At 50.1% G+C, this 21,805-nt stretch overlaps 1 protein-coding gene across 3 annotated transcripts in view; it reads right to left on the bottom strand.

The window, feature by feature from the left end:
• Positions 1-6,418: 6,418 nt before the first annotated feature.
• Positions 6,419-21,805, bottom strand: part of SLC8A1 (solute carrier family 8 member A1) — a 112,632-nt gene continuing 97,245 nt past the window's right edge. Inside the window, exons 3-9 of one of the 3 annotated variants that reach the window (XM_029964866.1) lie at positions 21,447-21,550; positions 19,276-19,296; positions 18,460-18,477; positions 16,635-16,765; positions 15,706-15,805; positions 11,518-11,793; positions 6,419-8,956 (exon numbers count right to left, since the gene is read on the bottom strand). In XM_029964866.1, the coding sequence (XP_029820726.1) occupies positions 8,580-8,956; positions 11,518-11,793; positions 15,706-15,805; positions 16,635-16,765; positions 18,460-18,477; positions 19,276-19,296; positions 21,447-21,550 (1,027 nt within the window). In that variant the 3' untranslated portion in view covers positions 6,419-8,579. The remainder of the gene's footprint in view (positions 8,957-11,517; positions 11,794-15,705; positions 15,806-16,634; positions 16,766-18,459; positions 18,478-19,275; positions 19,297-21,446; positions 21,551-21,805) is intronic. The other 2 variants (XM_029964868.1, XM_029964867.1) reach the window with 2 other exon arrangements.

Raw genomic sequence — 21,805 nt, 5'->3', positions numbered from 1 at the left:
GCTCACAACAATAGCCTGATTTTTACTCTAGAGGGAGGAGCAGTTGTTCAAGTGTGCAGAAATGACTTTTGAGAACTGGAGTGGTCACTCAAGCATTGAGATAATTGGGCCTCTTCATTAATGCAGAAAATTAGTAATGGATCTAAATTACCCCTAGTGTAATTTTTTTACTAATTCCCATCTCATTTCGCTCTCCTTCAAAATATCATGGCCACTCCCTGCAGGCCTCCCTGGCTGAAACCAGGGCTGATGCTCCCATGAACAAGGATGGGGAACTCAGGTCTCTCCTCTGGCTCTGCCTACAGGGTGCTGGGCTGTGAGTGGCTCTTCCCTCACGGCAGTGATGTGGGGAGCAGCAGAGAGAGAGTACCATGGGGAACCTGCTGCCTTTGAGATGTGTGACGTTTCCCGGTGACTGCTTTGCTCCTGGCAGTCTGACTGCTTTCTGCAGGGAATATCCCAGGGGCTTGTTTTTGGGGTGGTAGGTAGAATGTGGTATCCTCTGTGTCCTCTTCTCTCTTTGTTAGTGGTGATGTTCACACCTGGTGAACACCAGGTATACCAGAGACCTCTCCAAGTAGCTGAGGGACAGCAGTAGGTGTAAAGATGCCCATCACTGCTGAGTGGTCTTCAGGAAGTTCATGGTTTGGATTTTACAACCTCATGCCAGGTTTTCTTGGCACAGAGACCAGGATACAGAGGGCTGCAATTTACCAAACTCTGCATTTTGCGGGTTTTACTAGCATGTTTCCGTTCTTCCAGCTAGGAATTGTAGGAGAATTCACCAACTTCTGCCTTTCATCCACAAATAAAACTGTGCTGGATTGCTGAACAATGTCCTCGACAGGTAGTCTTGAGAGCTGGACTACATGCAGAGCTGTGCCTCCTAATGCTTAATGCATTATGGAAAAAAGAAGTAGGACAAATGTTGTCAGGGAAAAAATAAATAACATTTTCTTCCTTGCTAACATAGTGGCTGTAATGTAAGAGGTATTATTGCCATCTATTGCTCTCTTGAGCTGCTGAAAGAAGTGCATGCTTCCTGATTAAGAGCAAGACAAGCAGGTCTCCTGCAAGGCTCCCTGCATGAGCATGTTTTTCTCCAGAGCTCGGAAGATGAAGGAAGCAACATGGGGCAAACGAATGAAGACACATCAGGCATCGGTTCATTCTCATTTGTACAGGGGGAGTTCAGCCAAGGGGTACCTAATGACAGCTCTTATTGCAAGGAAAGGCCAGGGCAATGTACAGGGCTATGGCTGAAGGCAAGAGGCAAGGGAAACATCTCAGCATTACACAGAGCAAGGGGAAATCCAGTTGCACAGTTCGCTACATCCCTGGGAGTCGCAAAGCCACTAGTTTGCAAATGCTTTCATTAATGTTCCCAAATAAGCTTGTTAGCAACCTGGGACACATTTGCACCACCAGGATGCAATCTATCCTGTGCCAGCACAGCAATTTTACAGTGACTCAGAAACTCTCCTCATTTTGAAGTATCTCCAAAAAGAAGCTCATCTGCCAGAATCTCAAATTTCTGTAAGTGAGGAGCCTGTGGGCTGGGGTAGAGGGGCACATACTTCTGGGGATGACAGTGCCATGGACTGCTATGGCAATTTCTGTCAAGAAAACAGAGCAACAAGGCTGAACTGTATGCAGGTCTCACTCTGCTGTCATCTATAAAGAGTCTCTTCTGAGTCAGAAGTAAAGGAGAGGAAATAAATCCCACCTCAACAAAGAGGTGAGGAGGTGCAGGGAGAGAGCTCTGTGCCAGTCTTCTGTGTCCTGCAAGGGTTTAGGAGCTCCAAGAGTGGATAAACATCCCAAACCATTGCAATTTGCTCTACTTAAGCTGTGCCCATTTTAAGCAGGGGCAGGAAAGTCTTGAAACTCCAGTCAAAGCAATTAGTTTGTTCGGGAACGTAGAGGCAGGGTTGGGTTGGGGGGTGGAGCTGGAGCATCTGTAGGACTTGACAATGGTGGAAATTCAGCAAAAAATGTTTAATCTTCCACAGACTCATGAGTGAAGGACAGTGGCACAATAGAAACTGTGCCTATGGGTAGTGGCTGTAACACTGCCTGGGTGATATGAGCAGGAGGGGCTCAGCACGCTGAGCTTTGCCTCTGCTGCATGGAAGTTTGCCTTGCTCCTTGGTTTTTAGGGGCTTAAGTCCACCACATGGGATGGTTAATCTTTGTCCTGAAACACAGACAGCAAGCCTGAGCTAACAAGTGTTGTTGTTTGTTCCAGTGAGGAAGGAGACTTGTCTCACCACAGGAAGCCCCTAGTTGTGGGGCAGGAGGGACAGAGACTGCTTCTCTGCAGGGAGCCTGGAAGAAGATGGCATGTGAAGAGACTCTACAGGGGAGGCAAGCACAAAGCAAGGCCAGGCAAGCACAAAGCAAGACCAGGCTGGATTATCACTGTGTATAGACAGTCATTTTGGGACCTTGAGATGGCTCAAGACAGATGCTGGAGGACCCCAGCATCAGGTGGCATGTGCTCCTGAAGCATCACAAATGGTCACCATTGCTACCTGAACTGGAGTGGGGCTGCGTGCTGGGAGGGGCAGAAAGCTTTTCTAGTGCAGTACAACAGGCCAAGGGCTGTTTTGAATCACACAGATAAAAGTACTGTCTGGGGTTGGTGCCCATAGGCAGCCAAAAAAGCTAAAGGCTTTTTTGTACACAGATTTCTGTATCTGTGCAGAAATCAAGATGCATGTCCATACCCATGGTAGCCGGGACAGAGGGACATGCTGTGGCAGTGCCTAAAACAAGGTTTCCAGATCTGTGTGGGACCCCACAGCACTTCTATCCTCCCTGTGCCCTCCAATGCTGGGCACCCCACCACGCTCAGCAGTGCTCCACAGCACCTGCTTTGGGAACAGTCCGCACCCCAGCGCCCTCTTCCACACTTCTAGTGAGGGGAGCCACAGCCTGGCATCCATAACCTCATTTGGGAAGGGGGAAGGAGCCAAGGGAGGGTGCAGAGCCTGCAGGAGAGGGTGGTGAACCACCCTGAGGACACTGGGCCTCAGAGGGCAGGGCTGGTTGTTCTTGAGATGCTCCAGAGGGACAGCAAGAGCCTATGGAGACTTCTTGGATGCTCTCAGGGGCATACCACAGGCAGAAAATCCTTCTAGTAGCAGCAAGCTTCTGTCTTTGCTGATAACAGCTCCTGTTTGGCCAGATAGATCCCTTTCCCTTGCAGCTTTCCTTCCCTCTGCATGAGGGGTGTTGCTGACTGGCAAGAGGCTCTTGGCAGCTCTAGTTCCAAAAGCAGAAGTCCATAAAAGGTGAGGAATCTCACTATATTTATTGTCCCCTGGTGCTTTTTGCAAGAATACAGATGTCTCTGGATGCTTTCCTATGCAAGTCAATTTTTTTACAAGATAAACAGGCTTTTCTACAGCTGTGCAGCTCGTGTGTATAAGCATCATAGTAGTTGGTCATTGCATACTCAGAGAGGCCAGAAAGGTCCCTGGTGCTCTGCAAACGTGCTTCTCCAGATGGGCTTGAGTGCCAAAGCCTACGGAAAATAATTCAAGGCTTTTTCCTGGAATGACACCATCCAGCATTGTTTTCCCTCTTTTCTCTCTCTCCATTGCTTTCTGGCTATGCCCAGCTCTGTCCCTCCAGGAATGTAGCTGAGTCTCCTCCTGAGTTATGAGTATGGCCACCAATACTGTTGCACTTGACTCTTACCCAAGCATTTAAAAATAGCTGTAACAATAACATAAGGGCTCTGGTTCTCCAGTCCCTGCCCATAGCAGAAATAGCGTGATGAGTTTACAGACTGCAGCCAGACTCGTGACCAGAGCGGGCTCAAGGCCTCCCCTCTCCCTTTTGTCGTTTAAGGAAGCGATGAGAGCGGGGAAGAAGATGCACAAATGACTCTTGTGATCGTCCCTCATCCCAGGGGCACCACAGGCTGCCTGGAAAGGGGTGACACATGGACAGGCACCTTGTTTGGAGATGAGGGATTCACATCTCTGGAGGGAGCGGTTCCTGTGCTGCCCTGGCACGGGTAGCAGTTCGGGTGGGCTCAGCCATGTGACACTGCTGATTTGCAGCTCTTTTTATTTTTTTTTGCACTTTTTTCATGTTTTCAGTTTGTGGCTGGGATTTGCCTCCACTCCTGCTGACCCCTGAAGAGCCGGGAATGTGGTTTTTCCAAGATGCTTAAGGCTGTCTCTGGTGTGTTCCTTCTGCTTGTCCCCAAGCGCGTTGCAGTGGCCTGTGGAGTTATTTGGGGGTCTGCCTCTGAATGTACTTTGGACCGTGCTGCAACTTTTCCTTTGGTTAGTGGGGTGATGAAAAGCAGTGAGAGCAAACAAGGCAGGTAGATGGATGGAGGCCAAGAGTTTAAACTGCTGTTTCTGGCAACATTTCTGAACCCAGGCCTTTATCAGAGATGCTCCACGTCCTTCCCTTGTGAGGGAGGGTGGGGAGGCTGGCAGGAATGAGGAGGAGATGGGAGAACACTGGCATGAGACAGGGGACCCAGCTGTGGCCCACTGGGCAGGCAGGCACAACAGCAAGACGTGCCTGAGCTGGGGACTGTGCTTCCTCCTGCTGCCTCCCAGCAGTGCAGGTGTCTTCTGGAGGAAGGCAGTTTGCTTTTGCCTTCGGAGAGTATGGTTTAAAGACAGGGCTGGTGCAGAAGAGCAGGCATGGTACCCTTGGGAATACTGGCAGGTGTCTGGGGCTCAGTGGAGCGGTCCTTCCTCTTGCTGCTCACCCACGACTCCTCCATGAGCGCTGGGCACACACACATAACCTCGTTGAAGATGCCAAAAAGCACACAGCTGGCAGGGAGTAATTGCATAAACAGGGCTGGTGTTTACCCTGTGATTTAAGCCTTGCCCTAAGCAAGCACTGCTCCATCATTTCCTTTGGAAAGCTCTGTGAGCAAACAGTTATTTACTGTCTGTTAACCTGAGCAGCTACACAAGTCCCATTTGGCTTGATAATTACTTTAGTGACTACAATTCATTCTGAAGAAGCAAATGATGAGAGCAAAATACCAACATCACCTTTCAATAGAAGCAATTACTGGGTCAGAAGAGCTGCTTTGCTTTCACAATCCACTGCCTGTGAAAAGCACATAAACGTGACTGGCCATGCTTGCTGCTGGCCTGGGGAGTGTAGGAGTTTGACTCACACTCATCCGGGAGGGTGCTGAGCACCCACAGGGAGAGTGAAACGGCAGCATGGCTGGCCAAAAGCAGCACAGGGTGTGGCGAAGTGCCAGATTCATCTGAGAGCAGCACAGGGATCATGTTAGATCCATGTTAGTTACTTGCTCTGCCACACATCCCCTTGCACTGGCAAGTGGGAATTCTAGTGCCTCTGGGCCTCTACAGACAGTCATGCTGCAATAAAATCAGCCACATCCTACCCTTTCTCTTTTTGCCTGGTGGCACGTTTCTAGCCTGGAGTTTGACAGTCAGACACTGCTGTTGGTGCCATCCTGACCGGCTGTGTGGCTCCATCCTGACCTTGCTTGGCAGACAGGCAGGAGCATGGGCAGGACCCTGGGAGCACACACACCCCACCAGGAGGCTCAAGGAGAGCCCCACTGGATGAAGGGAGTGCTTCTCCAGACCTGGGTTGAGCTGGTGTTTGAGTTCAGCTGTCAGAGCAGGACCTCCCAGGCATCATGGGGAGGGTTTATTTGGGGACAACTCAACAGAGGCTGCCTGAAACACAGGGAGGAGCAACATCCCCGGGCATGCGGAGACACTTCTCCTCTTCAGTGTTGGCTGAGCTGGGTCTGAAATGGCCCGTGGCACCTGGACAGGGGCACAGTCAAGCAACTGCTGAGAGCAGCCCAACCTCCCGATGTACTTGGTGACCTCACGGGGTGTCTCAGATCTGCTTTGGCACCCATGCACCCTGCCCTGGTAATGCATCCTCCCTTATAATTAGCTCGTGGCTTAACCTAGAGCAAGTCACTGTGAGGCTGTAGCAACAGCATGAGCAACTCCATGTAACTAGAAGACACAACCAGAAAGAGCTGCTAAGTACCCTGGGTGCACAGGCACGGCTGTCCTCAAGCCTAGGGCAAGCCAGCACTGACTAGGGACCCAGTACAGGAGCAACACCTGAACCCAGAAGGGTGGGTTGCACTGCAGCTTTGTCCCTGGGTGGTTTCCTGCATCCCCCTGAGGGTGGAGTGGACTGTGAGCCCCAGCTGTATGGCAGCATACCGAGCCTGAGGCACCATGGAGATGGAGCAGGAGGAAAGGTGAGAGATGGGGCAGGAGAGGGTGTGCAAAGCACCACTACCCCTGTCAGTGGCAGAAACACGGTGAAGGCAAACCAATGAGTAAAGGAGAGATGGGTACAAAGGGGAAAACAACTGGAGGGGAGAGAAGGGTTTTCCATAGAGAATATGCAGGAGCAGTACTGGGTCCATCAGGAATCATTACAAACTTTATTTCTCTGTGCATTGTGTACCATTGATAAGGATCATCACAATTAGTGGGCTCACTGCCTATAGTGGTGGGCAATACACACAAACTAAAAAAATGAAGCCAAACAGATGAAAATGAAATCATTGTACATAAAGGTAATCATAAACCTGAACAACCTGCACCTTTGTTTGATTCTTCCCCCAAAACAATGAAAAACAAAAAGAAAAACCCCTAACCCAACCAAAAGTGAAAAAAAAAAGGCTCGAGAAAAAAACCCCCACAACTTCATATTCCTAGAGAAAATCTTACAGCAGATTCATTAAAATTTCCACAGATAGTTCAAAATGAGTACAAATACCCCCAGCCAGCTGGTTATGGTACAAGCATCAGACATGGTTTTCAGCTGAATGGGAAGAGCTCACCACGGACATGCAGGCTGGGAGTTTGCCTGGCCGGAATGTGAGGAAGCCTGGCAAAGGGCATAGGGTAAGAAGACATCTCTCAACACCAGTGCACAATGTCTCCTTTCTGCTGTGCCCTGGGGAGCTCTACACCCACACTTCCCTGGCTCGGCTCTCTACCCCAACCTGCACTACTAGCACGGGGGGTGATGCTGAGTTACGCCTCCCTGTCTCATCCTCCCCAGCAATTTCGGATTCGGAGAGTGCAAAGTGTGGCCTTTTCCTATAGGAGATGCTTCCTGGTTGCACTCAGCAGAATGGGAGATCTCTTTATGGCCCTTCAGCCCTTATGCTGAATTACTCTGCCTCCAAATGGCTGTGGGAAAGGACCAGCTTTGTGGACTGATCCTGATGGCTTAACACTCAGAAACAGGGGCTGTCACCAGACCTCTGGGGATACAGGGAATAGCAGGGGACCAAGGGGTTTTGAGGCAGCCACCGACTATAAAGGCAGAAGCACGGGAGATGCTGGGAGTCAGCCACGCTTGTCCCCCTTGGACTGCTCATCCCACTCGGGCTCCCTGGGACCTTGTGTAAAACCTTGTGTGGATAGTGGGAGCCTTCACACTGGCTTCAGCATGTCAGAGGACCCCAGCTACACAGGTAGACAGAGCCTGCAGTCTCTGGGGTGTGGGTTTTCCTCCCCTCAAAACCTACATCTGCGTGGCTGTTATTGCTTCTCACGGACCCATGCAACAAGCAATAAGTGGGGACAGCTTTCCATCCTTTTACCCCCTGCTAAGAGGAAACAAACAAACAAGCAAAAAACCCTACGGCAAAACCAAACTAACTAAAAATAAATAAAACCCAGTGAAAAGAAAAATGCTTGTATCTGCAATGCTCAACCCACATGGTTGGAAGGACTATCGCTATAGGTTGCTATATACAGATAGATTTCATTTCATTCATGCAAATGTTACAAGTACCACGACAGCATGCCCGAGGAGGCGGAGGAAGCGGGAGGGAAGCCCCCGCCACCCCACACAGCCTCAGCTTAGGACACTGGACACGGGGTTGCGGCTGTGCATCCCCAAAGCATGGAGAGGGAAAGGTGAGGGGCATGTGGGTGGGAAATGCTAGTTGTACACACGCCAAAATGAAACAAAAAAACCAACCCCAAATCAATGACGAAAACGGTTTGTGTTCTATCCTTAGAAAGCTCCCAGTTTCCCCTTTGCCTTCAGTTTGGTCTCTTGCTTCTCTCCAACAGGGCCAGAGGGGATGTTCCCGAGTGGCGAAGGCAGGTGGATGGCGGTTGGAGATCAGAACCCTTTGCTTTCTTCTCCTTCCCTTGCCCACTGCTCTGTTTCTCACCAGCTACCCTGGCCTTCCTCATACCGACGCACCCCGGTCACCTTCATATCCATCTTCCCAGGTGGCTGGCGGGTGGGAGTCAGCGGTGGAAAGGGGCTCGGTGGCCATCAGCTGCTCCTGTTGGTAGAGTCGCAGAAAGGGCCCTGCTGCCTGGCTCCTGGCTGGGGCCACTGCCTGGGGAGGGGTCCTGCTGGCTTTGGGGTCCTGCCTAGTTCAAAGGATGCTCCAAAGCCGCTTTCCATCAGCAGGTGTGTGAACATGGCAAATCTCTTTTATTCTTTTTCTCTGTTCATTATACACAGCATTATATCTATATCTATACCTATATATCACTCTATATAGATATATATAGATATACATATATTTACTATCTCTTATTGTCCTTTTAGAAGCCCTTTATGTGGCAGTAGGCTTCCAGAGATGAGAAGAATATGTACAAGAGCCAGAGGAGGATAAAGAGTGAGGATGTGAGCAGCTTGGAAGTCCGCGGCCCGCCCAGCTCACCTCCAATCTCGGGTCTCCGCCGGTAGAGCAGCACGCCCACACTGATAAAAGCAAAAATGGTGAAGAGGGTGACGGAGAAGGCCAGTGTGCCGGGTGAGACTTGGAAGGCTTGTCCGTGCGCCGCGTGGTAGATGGCTGCGATGGACCAGGCTACCCCAATTCCCAGGAAAACGTTCACAGCATTGCTCCCGGTGACATTCCCGATGGAGGCGTCTGCATACTGGTCCTGTGTTGCTGCTACTTTGCTGGCAAATGTGTCTGCAAAGGAAAGGAAGAGAGAAACCCTCAGGAAACATCCAGGTAAGGAGGGAGAGCAGCAGGCAGCCTGGGGACAAATGTCAATGGCGACACCTGGGGAAAGAAGATAATGGGTAAGGGGATAGGGTACAGCCCATTCTGTGGGCACTCCTGAGGAAGAGCACAACTGGCCAGAGCCAGAGTGACAATCAGGGTCCAGAAATGCACAGGAGGGAAATCTCAATGTTCAGCAATAGGAGGCTTCCCCCAGTATGGCCTCAGACGTCCTGCAGTTCTTCAAGCAAGAGACAACACTACACTGCATTGGCCTCTTCTCCCACATCCACTAATTTGTTCACTTGCAAAAAAACTGGAAAGGCTGGAAAAGTTTTGTGGAGCCACAGTGGTTTGTATCTATCCTTCAGGTCCCCTGAAGTTTTTTTTGTATTTCTGAGTTTGCTTTAATGTTGTTTTTCTGATATCTTTTGCCTCACTGAAGTCCACTGACCTTGACACTTTTGGTAAACCAGAGGTCATCTTTCACCCCTTGGGAAGAAAAACCATGTAGAATGGTGCATGCTTGCCCAGGTGCTCCACTGGCTTTCATATCAGTGATAAAACTTGGCTGACCTTTTATATGGAAACCCTTGTGTCAAGCAGACCAGCATGACGTTGCTCTGCACCACAGGGAAGTGCTGATTTTACATCCAAACCCACTCTGGATCTGCAGGGGGAGGCAGCAGCAGGAGGGACTAGCCTCCAGGTGAGCGCTCTCAGCTAACAAAGAGAAGATGAGTCTCTGACATAGCTGCACTCCCAGATCACCTTGGGTACAGGCAGCCAAGTGTGGCTCAGAAAAAGAAAACAGTGAGGTCAAATTTCATGTGTTTTAATTCCACAGAATTTTCCTTCCACTCCTTCCCAGTGGGGCTCCAAGGTGAGACGGCCAAGTGCAGTTTGGCACAAAGATCCCATTCCATGTAACATATGTGGGCACATATAAGCACAGAGAGAGGGTTCATTTGCAGCAAAGAAATCAAAAGGCTGCTTTATTTAGATAAAAAAGCACAGCTGCCATGGAAATGCACCTGGTTGCTAAGGAAAGGAAAAGGTATTTCCCTTGGTTCTCAGCCTTGGTCACGGTGCAGTAACGGAGTTGTGGGGCAGTACTGATGCCTCTGTGGCTCTCCAGCTGCCAGCGTGGGAGAAGGAATGGGACACTGCCAGTGCCAGGCAGAGCGTGGAAAAAACTACATGCACTTCCACAAGCCTTAGCAGTGCTTCCAACATAGGGAAGGTCTGTGTCAGTCTTAATTTCACTGCACACCCCTCTGATGCCTACCTGACTCCCGGAAAGCAGGTGTGGAGAAGCCCAACTAGCACCCAGCTAACACAAGAGGTCTGGGAGCCAATTGAAACAAGAGAACCTGAATGTATTCTAAAAAGAACTTCTTAAATGCCACCTTTTGTCGACAAAAGCAGGAGGGAAGATTTTTCACTGTCAAGGGTGTGAAGCAGCCCTGCAAACCTCCTGCCTAAAAGCTCTACCACCACAGGTCTAAAAAACGCTCCTTCTCAAATCTTCTCAGATTTGGGTTCCTTGCTCCAAATCTCTTCTTCCTTTTGGTTATGCTGCTTCTTCTTTTTGCCTTTGATAACATTAGGACAATTTCAGGATCTCTGAGCATTTGAGTGCTGGTAAGTGGAAGTTTGAAGGTGGTGAGGGAAGGTGTGACCGATATGAGGGGGGGTTGGGTTGGGTTAGAGCCCCTAGTCCAGGAACCAGGCTCTGCCTGGCCAGCACAGCCCATAGAAGAGGTGAGTGGAAGGCATAGGCTTTCTCACACAAGCTGACATGGGAATTCCCAGAGCAACTGTGCCACTGGAACCATCCTCTCCAGTGCACCAATTCATCCCTAAGTGAGCCAGTGGAAAAGGAGGCTGGGTTGCAGCAAGCCAGAGTGCATTGGGAGTGGCGTGTAGGCATGAAAACTTGTGGCTTTCCCTCTCCCTGGTCAATCCTCAGTCTCTGCTCCCTTCTGAGTCTGAGTGCCCATTTGATCAGACACCATGCCAAATATTTGTGAGGCCCCTTCTAGGGGCTTCACGAGTTGCATTTCAAGCAGCTCCCCCAGCTCAGCAACTTCACCTTGATCCATCTGAACGTGGTCTCACACAAAGGTGTCCGTGCTGGGCAGTGCACCCTGGGTATGGACTAGCACTTAAATCACCCAGGAGCAAGGTTAAAGCAGCAGATGTGTAAAAAGAAAGTGCAGGACTGCCAACACCAGCAGCATTTGAATCAAAGACCAACCTCCTACTCTGAAAGTGGATGCCACGCAGGCTGACCACAGAAATAGGTACTTCACAGTCTTTGCAAGATGAAGGTCCTTGAAATACTTTCCATGGGACTGAACCCACATCCTGGTTCTATCCTGGCTCATCTGAGGCTGAAAAACAACTTCCACACATACCTCAAATCTGTCCTTCAGGGTCCTGCAGAGCACAGCTTTCCCAGCCCAAACCCAGACCCGGACTGGGCAGAGGTGGGCCTTTACAACAAACCCCGTGGTTGTCCTTACCTGGCACCGATGTCCCCAGTGCCACAAATACGACGGCGGTGACCGAGTCCTTCAGGCCGATGGTGCAGCCAAAGTGGGATGCCAGGTCGCCAATGAAAGCTGTCAGGAGGCCGATCATGAGGATGGAGACAACAAAGCAGGCCCAGCCATTCCAGTAGTCTGTCGGGGGCACGAAGGCAAAAAGGACCTTCCAGAAGACGGTCAGAAAGTGCATCACATAGTCAAAGCAGGAGGGCAGCTTCTCCTCCCCACATTCATCGTCGTCGTCATCCTCCCCTGGAGAAAACCAGCAGTGCCTGATTAGACTTGCCTACTCTGGGGGAGGTTGGGCAAAGCTCCTGTGCATACTGCAGTCTATAAAGTGCCGTCTCTCAGGATTTGGATCCTAGAAAGCCTTGACTTTCAAGTATCTTATTTTCTGGGCAACCATCAGAGGGGCTCGATGGCCTTTCCATGCCCCTTCCCACAGCACAGAGAGACTCCCTGCAAAGGCAGTGGTTTAAAAAAACCACCCGCACTTCAGAAAATGCAGAGCCTCATGCCAGCACCTCTGCCTGAGTTTAACCATCAGATGCTTACTGGGGCCTTAGTCCCTGCTCAAGAGCCCTTTCCCCAGAAGATATGGGAAATAACCAAACTCATGCCGGCTGGAGCTGACTGGGGCAGGTGAACCCACTGAAAGCAACATGTACCTCACGGAGACTCCCCTAAGGAAGAACCTTTTGATCTGCTTTCACAAGTGCCAGCTGGTTTTGGTGGCTGATGAGCTGCTAGCTCTGGTGCTTCACCTTACCTTTTCTGTAAACCAGGATCCAACCATGGATTTTTGCCTGCCCTAGAACCTCCCTAGCCCATCACTGCTGACTGTCCTTCCCTGTTGCATTTCCCTGCCCTTTCACATGCCTCCCTATAAGCTCTGTCTGCTCGTTCCTCTGTGTCTGGTCTGACCCAGGTCAGTGGGCACTCCCAGTGCACAAAAAAGCACTTTCTCATTTGCGCTCCTTTCCAGGTAGTTGTCAAGCACCCCAGGTCATGAGCCAGTTATGGGGCATCATCTGTCACAGCAAAAATGCATTTTCCTTCTTCTTTTTATTTTCTGTCCCTGGTCCATGTCAGTGTTTCACTTCTTACCAATCTGTTGTTAATGCCTTGCAGGGGTCATTTTCCCAGTGTGAGCCTGCCAGCAGTCATGGCTCTACCTCTGCTCACCAGGCACATTGCGTGGGTCAGACCCTGCCTCTCCTGGTGCTGTGCTGGGCACTCAGCCCCTCCCAGCCCACCCCTGCTCATGGCTGTGGTCCCCGTGGCACCTGCAAGACCTGGTCTCCAGTATGGATGAGGAGTTGGGGATGAGTCCTCATGCCCATCCTGCCTGATGTCCCAGGGGCTCTTGACCCTGTGGGGGAATGCTGCTGCATGTCCCCAAAGGCTCTCAGGGAGTTACACATTCACAGCCATGGCCCTTGGATGTGCAGGCAGGCTCTTGTCCAAAAGCCCTCCTGTGGGTCACAGGGAAGGAGTTCAGCAGACATCAGACTGTCCTTACCCCCTGCCCTGGTTTCTTGGCCCTTTCCCCTTACACTGGCCCAGTACATCTTCGTCCTGGCAGGACCATAGGGTGTTGGTCCAGGCAGGTGTCTTGGTTTCTCCCTTCCCTGCTCCTGGCATTGGCAACTCACCTGTCTCTCCAAAACCAGTCGGCATCCATGGAGCCCGCACTGTGTGGGGCTTACCCTGCCAGTGAGCCCATTGGGGCTGGTGACCTCCTGCCTGACTCCCACAGGAGTTGGCTAATTAAAGCCATGACCAGCCAGGGAAAAGTTCTACTCAGCATCTTGTGGGGGTGCAGCTTTGCAGACATTGCTTGTCTTCAAAGCACTTTTGCTGTGTCTCTACCGTAACTTGATGAAAAATTATGTATTGCTTGGCTTCAAAGCTTCAAACTCACTGTGACAAAAGCAGTAGCTAATCATCAGCATCGCGTTATTGTTTTGGCAGATATAAGTACCTATTCCTGTGCCTAGTCATGAAGTTTTCCAGCCTGGAAAGCCTACATGGGCCTATGTTTTTCCTCAATGCACAAAGGCTGAATAGTGGCAGGATACACTGTGCTGTGCTATAGTTTTGCAGCAGGTATTTTAATCCCCTGCCAAGCTGCATGGCAGCAGGGCTGTTATGGACCTAAATCTTTACAGAGATGATGAAACAGATTGAAAAATGAATATGAGTGCCACTGCCATAACACTCATCCACATCTGCCCATCGTTATGTTGAGCAGCTCCCTTTTGAAGAGCTGGCCAGATCCTGTGAAGGTGACTTGAAACGCAGAGTGATGTCGGATGGTGACCCAGGGGTGCATTCAGGAACAGGCTCGCAAACCCCAGGATGGTTTTGCTGTGGAAGAAACTTTACAGCTGTTGGGTGCACACTAGAGGAGCTATGGGTGAGAGGCTCACGGACAGTGTGGAATGGCATGGCATGGTGTGGCACAGCCGTGCCTGCACCTGCGCTGCCCTTCCACAGGCTTAACCTGCTGCTCCATCGCCCAGTCTCCCTGCAAACACTGCTGTAAGTTGCACATTGGGTGGGAAATGGGGTTTTAATGTTTCTTTTCTCAGCTGGGATGTTACATTTTTAAATGGGAATGTGTGACTTTCACCCGCTCTCCATGGTGAGCTGCAGGGAAAAACCTCAAACTCAGCCTCCAGTGTCTAAGGTATTTCAACTTGTCTGGCTGAAAGGTTGAGGAGCTAAAGCCTGGGTATGTCCAGAGCTCAGAGATAACCTACTGTTTCCCAACTGCAAGGCACAGTTAATGTCCACCAAAATATATCCCATTTATTAAATGTTTGTTAATCATCCTGTTAGCATTGATCATGACTATATATTCAAGATATGGTGGTAACAGGGCTTTCACATAACTGTAGTCTTTACATGTGTCACAGAAATAGGATCCAAGCATCAGTGATTATCTTTGCCTTAATATGGGATGCAATTAAATAATTAGTTCTGGCATAGATTAGTTTAGCCATGTTAGCTAGAAAACCTGCAGCAAGGATTGTCTTGCATGATATGTTCAGGCTGTATCCAAAATAATGGGAGGCTCTTGCCTGGAGGCTCTGAGAAAAACTATGCTACAACAGAAGGGATCGCAATTTGAAGAGATAGCTGCTGCACAATGTCCTGTCCTTGTTTTCAGAGGCAGAGGTTAAATGGGACGGCCATCACTTTTAATTACTCTGTGCTGGGCAGACGTTACCTTGTATAGCTGAGTTCGAGGTAGGAAATGTAAGTGCTCCCCCATGCATTTCAGTGCACAATTAGCTAGATGAGCTCTAACTGCCATCCCCAGAGATTTAATTTAAACTGGTTGATTTTGCCTTAATGTGTGCACACAGAGCCCAGGCTGGGCTGGGAGGTTGTAACATCCAGTCAGTGAGTTGTCGTCTCTCCGTCTGTTAAAACAACATCTGGAGGAGATCTTCTTTCTCTCATCTTCCACAGATGTGGGAACAATAATATATCCTGTACTGGGCATACTGGTAAACATGGCACTGGCACCTGCGGGAACTGTACAACAGGGCATTTCTGAGGGAAAGACAATTCTCCAAGGGAGGGAAGATATGATCAGATATGATCAGACCCAACCACAGCTACTACATGTTGCTGCAGTTATTGGGATGCTGAGCCATAAACCTCCAGCCGCAGGTGGCTGGAGCAGGAGGAGTTCCTGAAAGCAGAGGGTGTCAAAGGTAAATTTTGGCTCTCAGAGAGTCACTGTCTTCAGGGCTTGGCACCCTCAGTACTGCGCTGCCCTCAGTGCAGCGGTACAGGGAGAACCAGGGATGGGGAGCACTGCTGCCTGGCACCAACATCATCTGTGCCTGTCTGAATTTCAACACTGAGTTCATCTCCCAGATCTCTCCCACTGAACTTGCTTTTCCCCTCTGCCGTCTGGTGACAGCCAGAGTGTTGCTCTGTCCAGCACTACAGACACACTTAATGCATCAGGTTTCCTACACATAAGACAAGGATTTAATCAGCTGCCTTATTTATGCAGATACTGTAAATAACTCTGTTGCCTGTTCTGCCTCCTGCTGCTCCTCTACAGCTGTATTACTGATGCAGCCAAGCCGAGTAGTGAGCAAGGCTGATTGTAATTCACCTGGAGCTGTGGTCCAAACTCACCCGCGCTGACAGTAATAGCCTCAATAAACTGCTCCCTCCAGCTGTTTGTGCCAACCACCAGGGCCAGGTTTGTCTTCTTAATGAGCTTGTCCACTGTGTTCTGTGGATAGAGATGCAGAGGAGAGAATTAGGGACTATCAGGCTGGAGATACTGGGCTAAAACCCACTCACACTGGTGCTTACAGCCATGCATTTATAGAAAAAGCTTAGCAGATTTTAAGCTCCGGTCAAGAGCCCCAGCAGCAAAAACAGCAACTCTCCTCTCTGCTGCTAAAAAAGACCTTTTGAAGCCTGCTCATGATGGGAGTTTGAAGCATCTCAGAGACACAGTAAGGGCGGTCTGTTATTTTTTTATACTTCAGAAAAGTGGAAAAGAATTAAATGGCCGGTTTTCAGCTCTTGGTCTGGCACATGCATTCATGGCAGCTGAGCTGCACAACCATTACCTGCATTTAGGGTATCAGCCTTCTGCACTGGGAGTCCTAGGCCTGTAAGTAGGACCTGTGTGTAGCACACCACCGTGAGAACAAGCTTATGTTTTAAAGCAACCTGCAGCATTTTGGAGCTCAGTCAGCTCTTATGCTCACCAGACTGATGTTCTAGTATAATAATAACAACCACAAAGAGTCTGTGGGTGGGACAGAAAGTCCCCAAAGGACCATGGCTGTGGGCTAAAATGGACAGTGAAGATGCAGAGTGTATTTTAACCCACTGCCATCTCACTGTTGTGACCCTCAGCCTTTCATCATGCCTTGGCTCAGTCACCTTCCAAAGTGTCCCTTGGTCCTGCTCTGAGACCCTGTGATGCCACGCGTTGCCTCGCTTTGCTGCAATACCATCAATGTGTGCTTGCCAATGCTGTGCCAACCCAAAAGGAGGGGCCCCAGCCAGAGGGGAAGAAGAACAGGGACAGAGGATGTGGACAGTACCTTGAACTCGTAGGATTCCTCAATGATGATTTCGAGTTTGGTGTGCTCCCCCAGGACTGGGCGCCCCATCTCTGCAATGCGACGCTCCTCCTCCTCCTTGCTGGTCAGTGGCTGCTTTTCCTCATTCTCCTCTGCAAAGCAAAGAGCCCATCAGCGAACCAGGCCCAGCTGGTCACTCTCTGGATGTGGCTTCCTGTCAGAGGGGGAGGTCAGGAAGCCTCCATGTGGGAGCATGAGCGACAGAACAGTGGAGAAGGAGCTCATGGAGCAATAGACAAGATAGTTTTAGGGAGAAGCACTAGCAAGAGGTCTGCAACTCATCCAACCTCAGAAGGAGTCCTGTTCATCCTTAGTGCTGAGGAATAGTTTTATGCCTGGTACCTGCTGCCTCTCCACAGGGATGCTGGGAAGGGGAAAGACTATCACTAGGGCCGCTCCATTTCCCAGCACTCCAGGTCTGCAGTGGGGTATGGTCAGGACAATTCCATCAGCCTGTTACAACAAGAGAGAGCTACCAGCAACCCCAGGGCTGAGACTCATATGAAATCTTGGCTCTGCCTCCTTCTGAGCAGGGTTTCGCCTCAGAGAGGAAGCTGGCAGTCAACTCCTGCTGCGATGGTGGGGCTGGAGGAAATAATACTGGGCCATACGGGTGTGAGGAGTCATCCAAAAGCCAGTGCCTGGCCCCAAACCCTGAGAGAGGCAGCAGCAGAGGGACTACACGAGCAGTGAAGCAGGTCTGCACCTCCACTGGCATCCCTGCAACCTCTGGGGCATGGGGACTGCAGCTCATGGCCTTTGTCACTGTCCCTTGTGCAGACCCCACATAACTCCCTTCCAGTCCACTCGAGGGATGAGCAGAAGAATGTCAGGACTAAAAGGACTGGAGTTAAATTGTCACTAGGCACACACCACGGTCAGTCCACATGGGATTGATGTGGCCCTCAGGTGTCACGCTATAGGTACCTTGGATGGAGACCACGGTGCAAGGAAGAGGATGATCTCTAGCCTGGACCTTCCTGAAGATGGGTTTTCCTATCAAAGTGATCAGCAGGACATCAGGAGGAGGGACTGGACACCCTGTGCAAACTGTCACCGTGCAGTTAGTAAACTATTCCTACGTCACACGGGGTTAGTGTTGCTCTCTTTCTGGCTGCCCCTCATCTGCACAGACAGCAATAAGTTGCAGGAAAGCCCTTCTCCTCCTGCTTGTCAAAGGGACCCACCTCACTGCCAAAGCCTCCTAGGTCTCAATTATTGTTTCCAGGGCTCCTGAGGGGCTGCTCTGCAATGTGTGGGACCCAGGATCTTCTCGTCCTGCAGTGCTTGGCTGAATGACAGATGCTTGGCTGGCTAATGACAGAGGAGCAAGCCCTGCTGCTGGGTCTCACTGGTGGGAAGGGCAGGGGCCAAAGCATCCTGCCCCTCCCACAGTGCTTGGGCACCCTGGTGGCTGCCTGGGGAGGACAGAGCCCTGTGCACACCTCCCGTGTGGGCAGCACGGAGGGGACAACCGGATCAAGTGGAGAAGCCCACCTTGCTCCAGGTGATGAAGTGGGGCTGCTTGTCACTTCAGGAGTGACAGCTCACCCTCCCCGAAGTGGAGTTAGGTGTGTGTGGCAGGCAGAGCACTCTGTGAGAGGACACTGTGTTAGAGGGACCGGCCGGGGCAGTGGGGCCACAGCTCAGCGCCTTCTTACCATTCCAGAGTTTCCCTCCAGGACAGAACAAAAGCAAAGAGGAAACCAAGAGGAAAGAGCAAGGTGAGCATATGGCCATTAAGAGAAAGGAAGCGGGGGATAGGGGGAAGACTAGAAATCCATACCTGTGATGGTGAAGCCACCTAGATGAAACCAAAAATGAGAGAGAGAGAGAATAAATGAGGATTAGCATTCACACAGCAACATGGACACCTTGCAGCCCACAGGGTGGTCCTACCCTGCTCCATGGCCAGGAACTGTGGACATGGAGGCTGCTTCTCAACACGTACCCCAGGGATAGTGTGGGGAGACCTGAACACAGGCTTTTCAACCCACATCTGCAATCTGCCACCCCCTGGTATCCAGTATATGCTGTGGAGGGGGTAAAACCAGTGTGAGTCTGCCCCAGGGCTGTGGGTGCTTCGGGGAAACAGGATGGCTTTGCTTCCCTTCCCAGCTGTCCTATCCTGGAAATGACCAGCAAGGAAATGCAAAGGCTGGATAGGCTCTGAATCTTCCCAAGACAGGAGGCAAAGTTTGCACTGTCTCTTCAAAACAGGACTGGCCAGTTTTCCTGTCCAGCCGCAAGCATCCCTAAGTCTCCAAGAAATCCTGTTTCTGCCACACCAATGTTAGAGGGGATGGGTTAATTTGGATGCCACAAGCCTGTATCATGGCGTGTTGGCAGGTATACTATGGCCGTAACTGAACCACCCCCAAAAAATGCTCCTTGCCACAGCGGATTACCACTCATTAATATCGGTGACTTTGGGACTCGACTCTAAAGAGAGATGGGGCATTAGATACCTGAGTTTACTTAAATAGTGCTGATGACCCTAAAAGAGAATGCTGCGAGCAAAGAAAAACTTCAAGCAAAATCAATTGTCTTCTGAAAACACGCAAACTGGAAAAATGGAAAGGAAAAATGAATGCGCGCTTACCAAGCTCATTCAACAACAGGGCTGTGAAGGAGACAGAGACAAACACAGAAGAAGAAAAATAAATGAATAATGAAATCAAAAGGGATATCCACAGAAAGACACCAGATCCCAAGGCAGAGATTTCAGATCTGTAAGGCTGCAGGATACCATTAGTGTTAAGAGAAAGGCACTAAAAATAAAGGAACAGAAAGGTTTCATGGGATTGTGGATTTAAAATAAAAACCATTGCAAACATGGGGTGGATATGGGATTAAAAGACACACTCCAAAAATTAGTTTTCCCACTTTGAATTTTATGTGCAAGATCTTCCATTGGCCTCGGAGGCAGTTCTGCCCCAGGGGAGGACACAAGATGTCCCATGTGCAGCAGCTACTGGCTTTGACCTCCTCCAACTGTCTAATGGGGAGCAACATCTCCAGCATACAGCTGTACTTTTGTCATATGCAATGAGAGAACAAAAGTCTGTGGCAAGGCTTGGCTCAAGGATCTTGTTGCTCAAAATTTTAGGTCTCCAAAAAGAAAAAGCCTCTCGCTTAGTGCGCCGGTGGGTCTCGCACCCCTGAGATGCAGACCCCCACACAGCTCTGTGGCCCAGGGGTGACATTTCAGAGATGCCCTTGTCTCTGGGCTGCCCTTGTCACCACTACCCCTGCCTCTCTGCCTCTTGTACAAAACCAAGTACAAAGAAACGAGTTAAAAATAAAAAAGATTGCATGGCCAAAGCAGCAAATAGCATCCCTTCAAATTCTGACTTGTCTTCCAGCCAGTGAGTTCTCAAAGCTCAGCTTCTCTCAGTTTTCTTCAGTTATCTTTGTGACCAGGAAAATGAGAAACTTTATTTCCTTTTCCTTTTATTTTTAGCTAAAACTTTCAGCTGGGATCTACAGAGTTAGTACCACAATTCTCAAACTTGGCCCTGGAAAGCATATTTGCCCTTGCTGGACTTGCAAGGCTGAGCCCACACTGGCCCTTGGGAAGCTGGGCAAGGCTGGAGCTGCTGAGTTGAGTTGTCCACGTGTAAATTTATCTTGGCAACATTCTCTATGCTCCATAGATGCCACCAGCACCATCTAATGATACAGACCCCACCTGCAGTGCCTGAGTCATGCCAGTGTATCTGATTTTTTTAGCCCAGCTTTTGCTAGCTGGTCACATAAACCAGCAGGAAAGCTGATGGAGGGGATGACGCAGCTGACCTAGACAGTACCTGAGCTGAAGAGGAACGTGGCAAGTCCCCACTCAGTGTGGGGCCCTCTCTGTCCTGATCAAATAATATATTACAGCCCCATGCCTACTGAAGGGAGCACTGATGTCCCAGAAACTAGAAAGCAGCTCCAAGGCAGACAGAGCAAATTAGGCTGCCAATTTTCTACAAAGGCTTTAATAATGGTCCATATCTTAAGCGGCTCTAAAACTGCTTCTCGCTCAGCCATGAATAGCATGCAGAACTAGCTGCTGCCATTAATTTTCACCCTATTTTCCAACAGAAAAAAATACGTGGGAAAATAGGTGAACTCTACCTTTTTGGGAAGTTTTGCAGTTGGTTCAAAAATGTAATGAAAGAGGAAATTGTTTTTATTATTCCTGTGAGAAGCTATTATCCAATGCAGAGCCATGAAACTTCATTTGAGTATAACCTGATTTACCTAAAGTGATTGCATCTCATGGTACTACCTGCTTGTGCTGTGATTTTCGGCTATTTTCAGATCCTAGTGCCAGCATAAAAAGGCTAAAATTACTGCTCTGGCCATGCATTTGATTTCAAGTGAAAGCTGTTTTATCTTCTGATAAAAATGATGCAGCGTTGCCTCTTTACTTGTCGAGACTGAACGTTCTACATGATTAAATGAAGGTGTAGCTGCAACGTGGCAGGGCAGTTACTCTCAAAACATCTCTGGGGGCTGGCAATGCTCATTGTCCCCTGCCCAGGTGCTCCGGGGCCATCCTGGGAGCATGCCTTGCTTCCCGGGGGCCCTGGTGAGTGAGGCAGAATCCTCTCAAAATGACAGAGGAAAGAAAACAGAGCAAAAAGGTGCAGCGGCCAAGATTCGGAGGAGGGAGGGCAAAACGGCCAGGAGCCAAAGTGCGAGGAGAAAGGAGTGTGAGAGTAGGAAGACACAGAGAAAGCGGACGGCAGCGTCTCGAGAGCTGGTCTGGTTTTACTCTCACACCTTTCACTCCTCGTCGTAGCCACACTGGATCCCCAAGCACAAGGAAGAAACTGCACTCTTTCTCATACTCCTCACGGTCAAGTACTCTAAGGGTAATGAATTTCCTGTGGGAACACAAGACAAAGGCAAACACATGATTGGCATCGCACACACATGCAGTTCACGTCCGCCCGGGTGCCGTGGTGACAGAGATGGTTGGGTGGGGGAAAGCGGCTGCACATCCCTCCTGGGGCATATGGGGAAGGGCAGGAGCATCCCCACCACCTGGCCAAGGTTGTAGCTTGGTGAGCTGGGGAAAGGCCGTGTTCAGAGGGAATGGGAAGTGGTCTTGCTCCTGCCCTTTTCCATAGGCTCTGGGG

This window comes from Manacus vitellinus, unplaced genomic scaffold (assembly GCF_001715985.3).
Source record: "Manacus vitellinus isolate BGI_N305 unplaced genomic scaffold, ASM171598v3 scaffold_81_pilon, whole genome shotgun sequence".
Taxonomy (NCBI): domain Eukaryota; kingdom Metazoa; phylum Chordata; class Aves; order Passeriformes; family Pipridae; genus Manacus; species Manacus vitellinus.
Note: the sequence above shows the minus strand (reverse complement) of the source record. Positions and strands in the feature narration are given on the sequence as shown.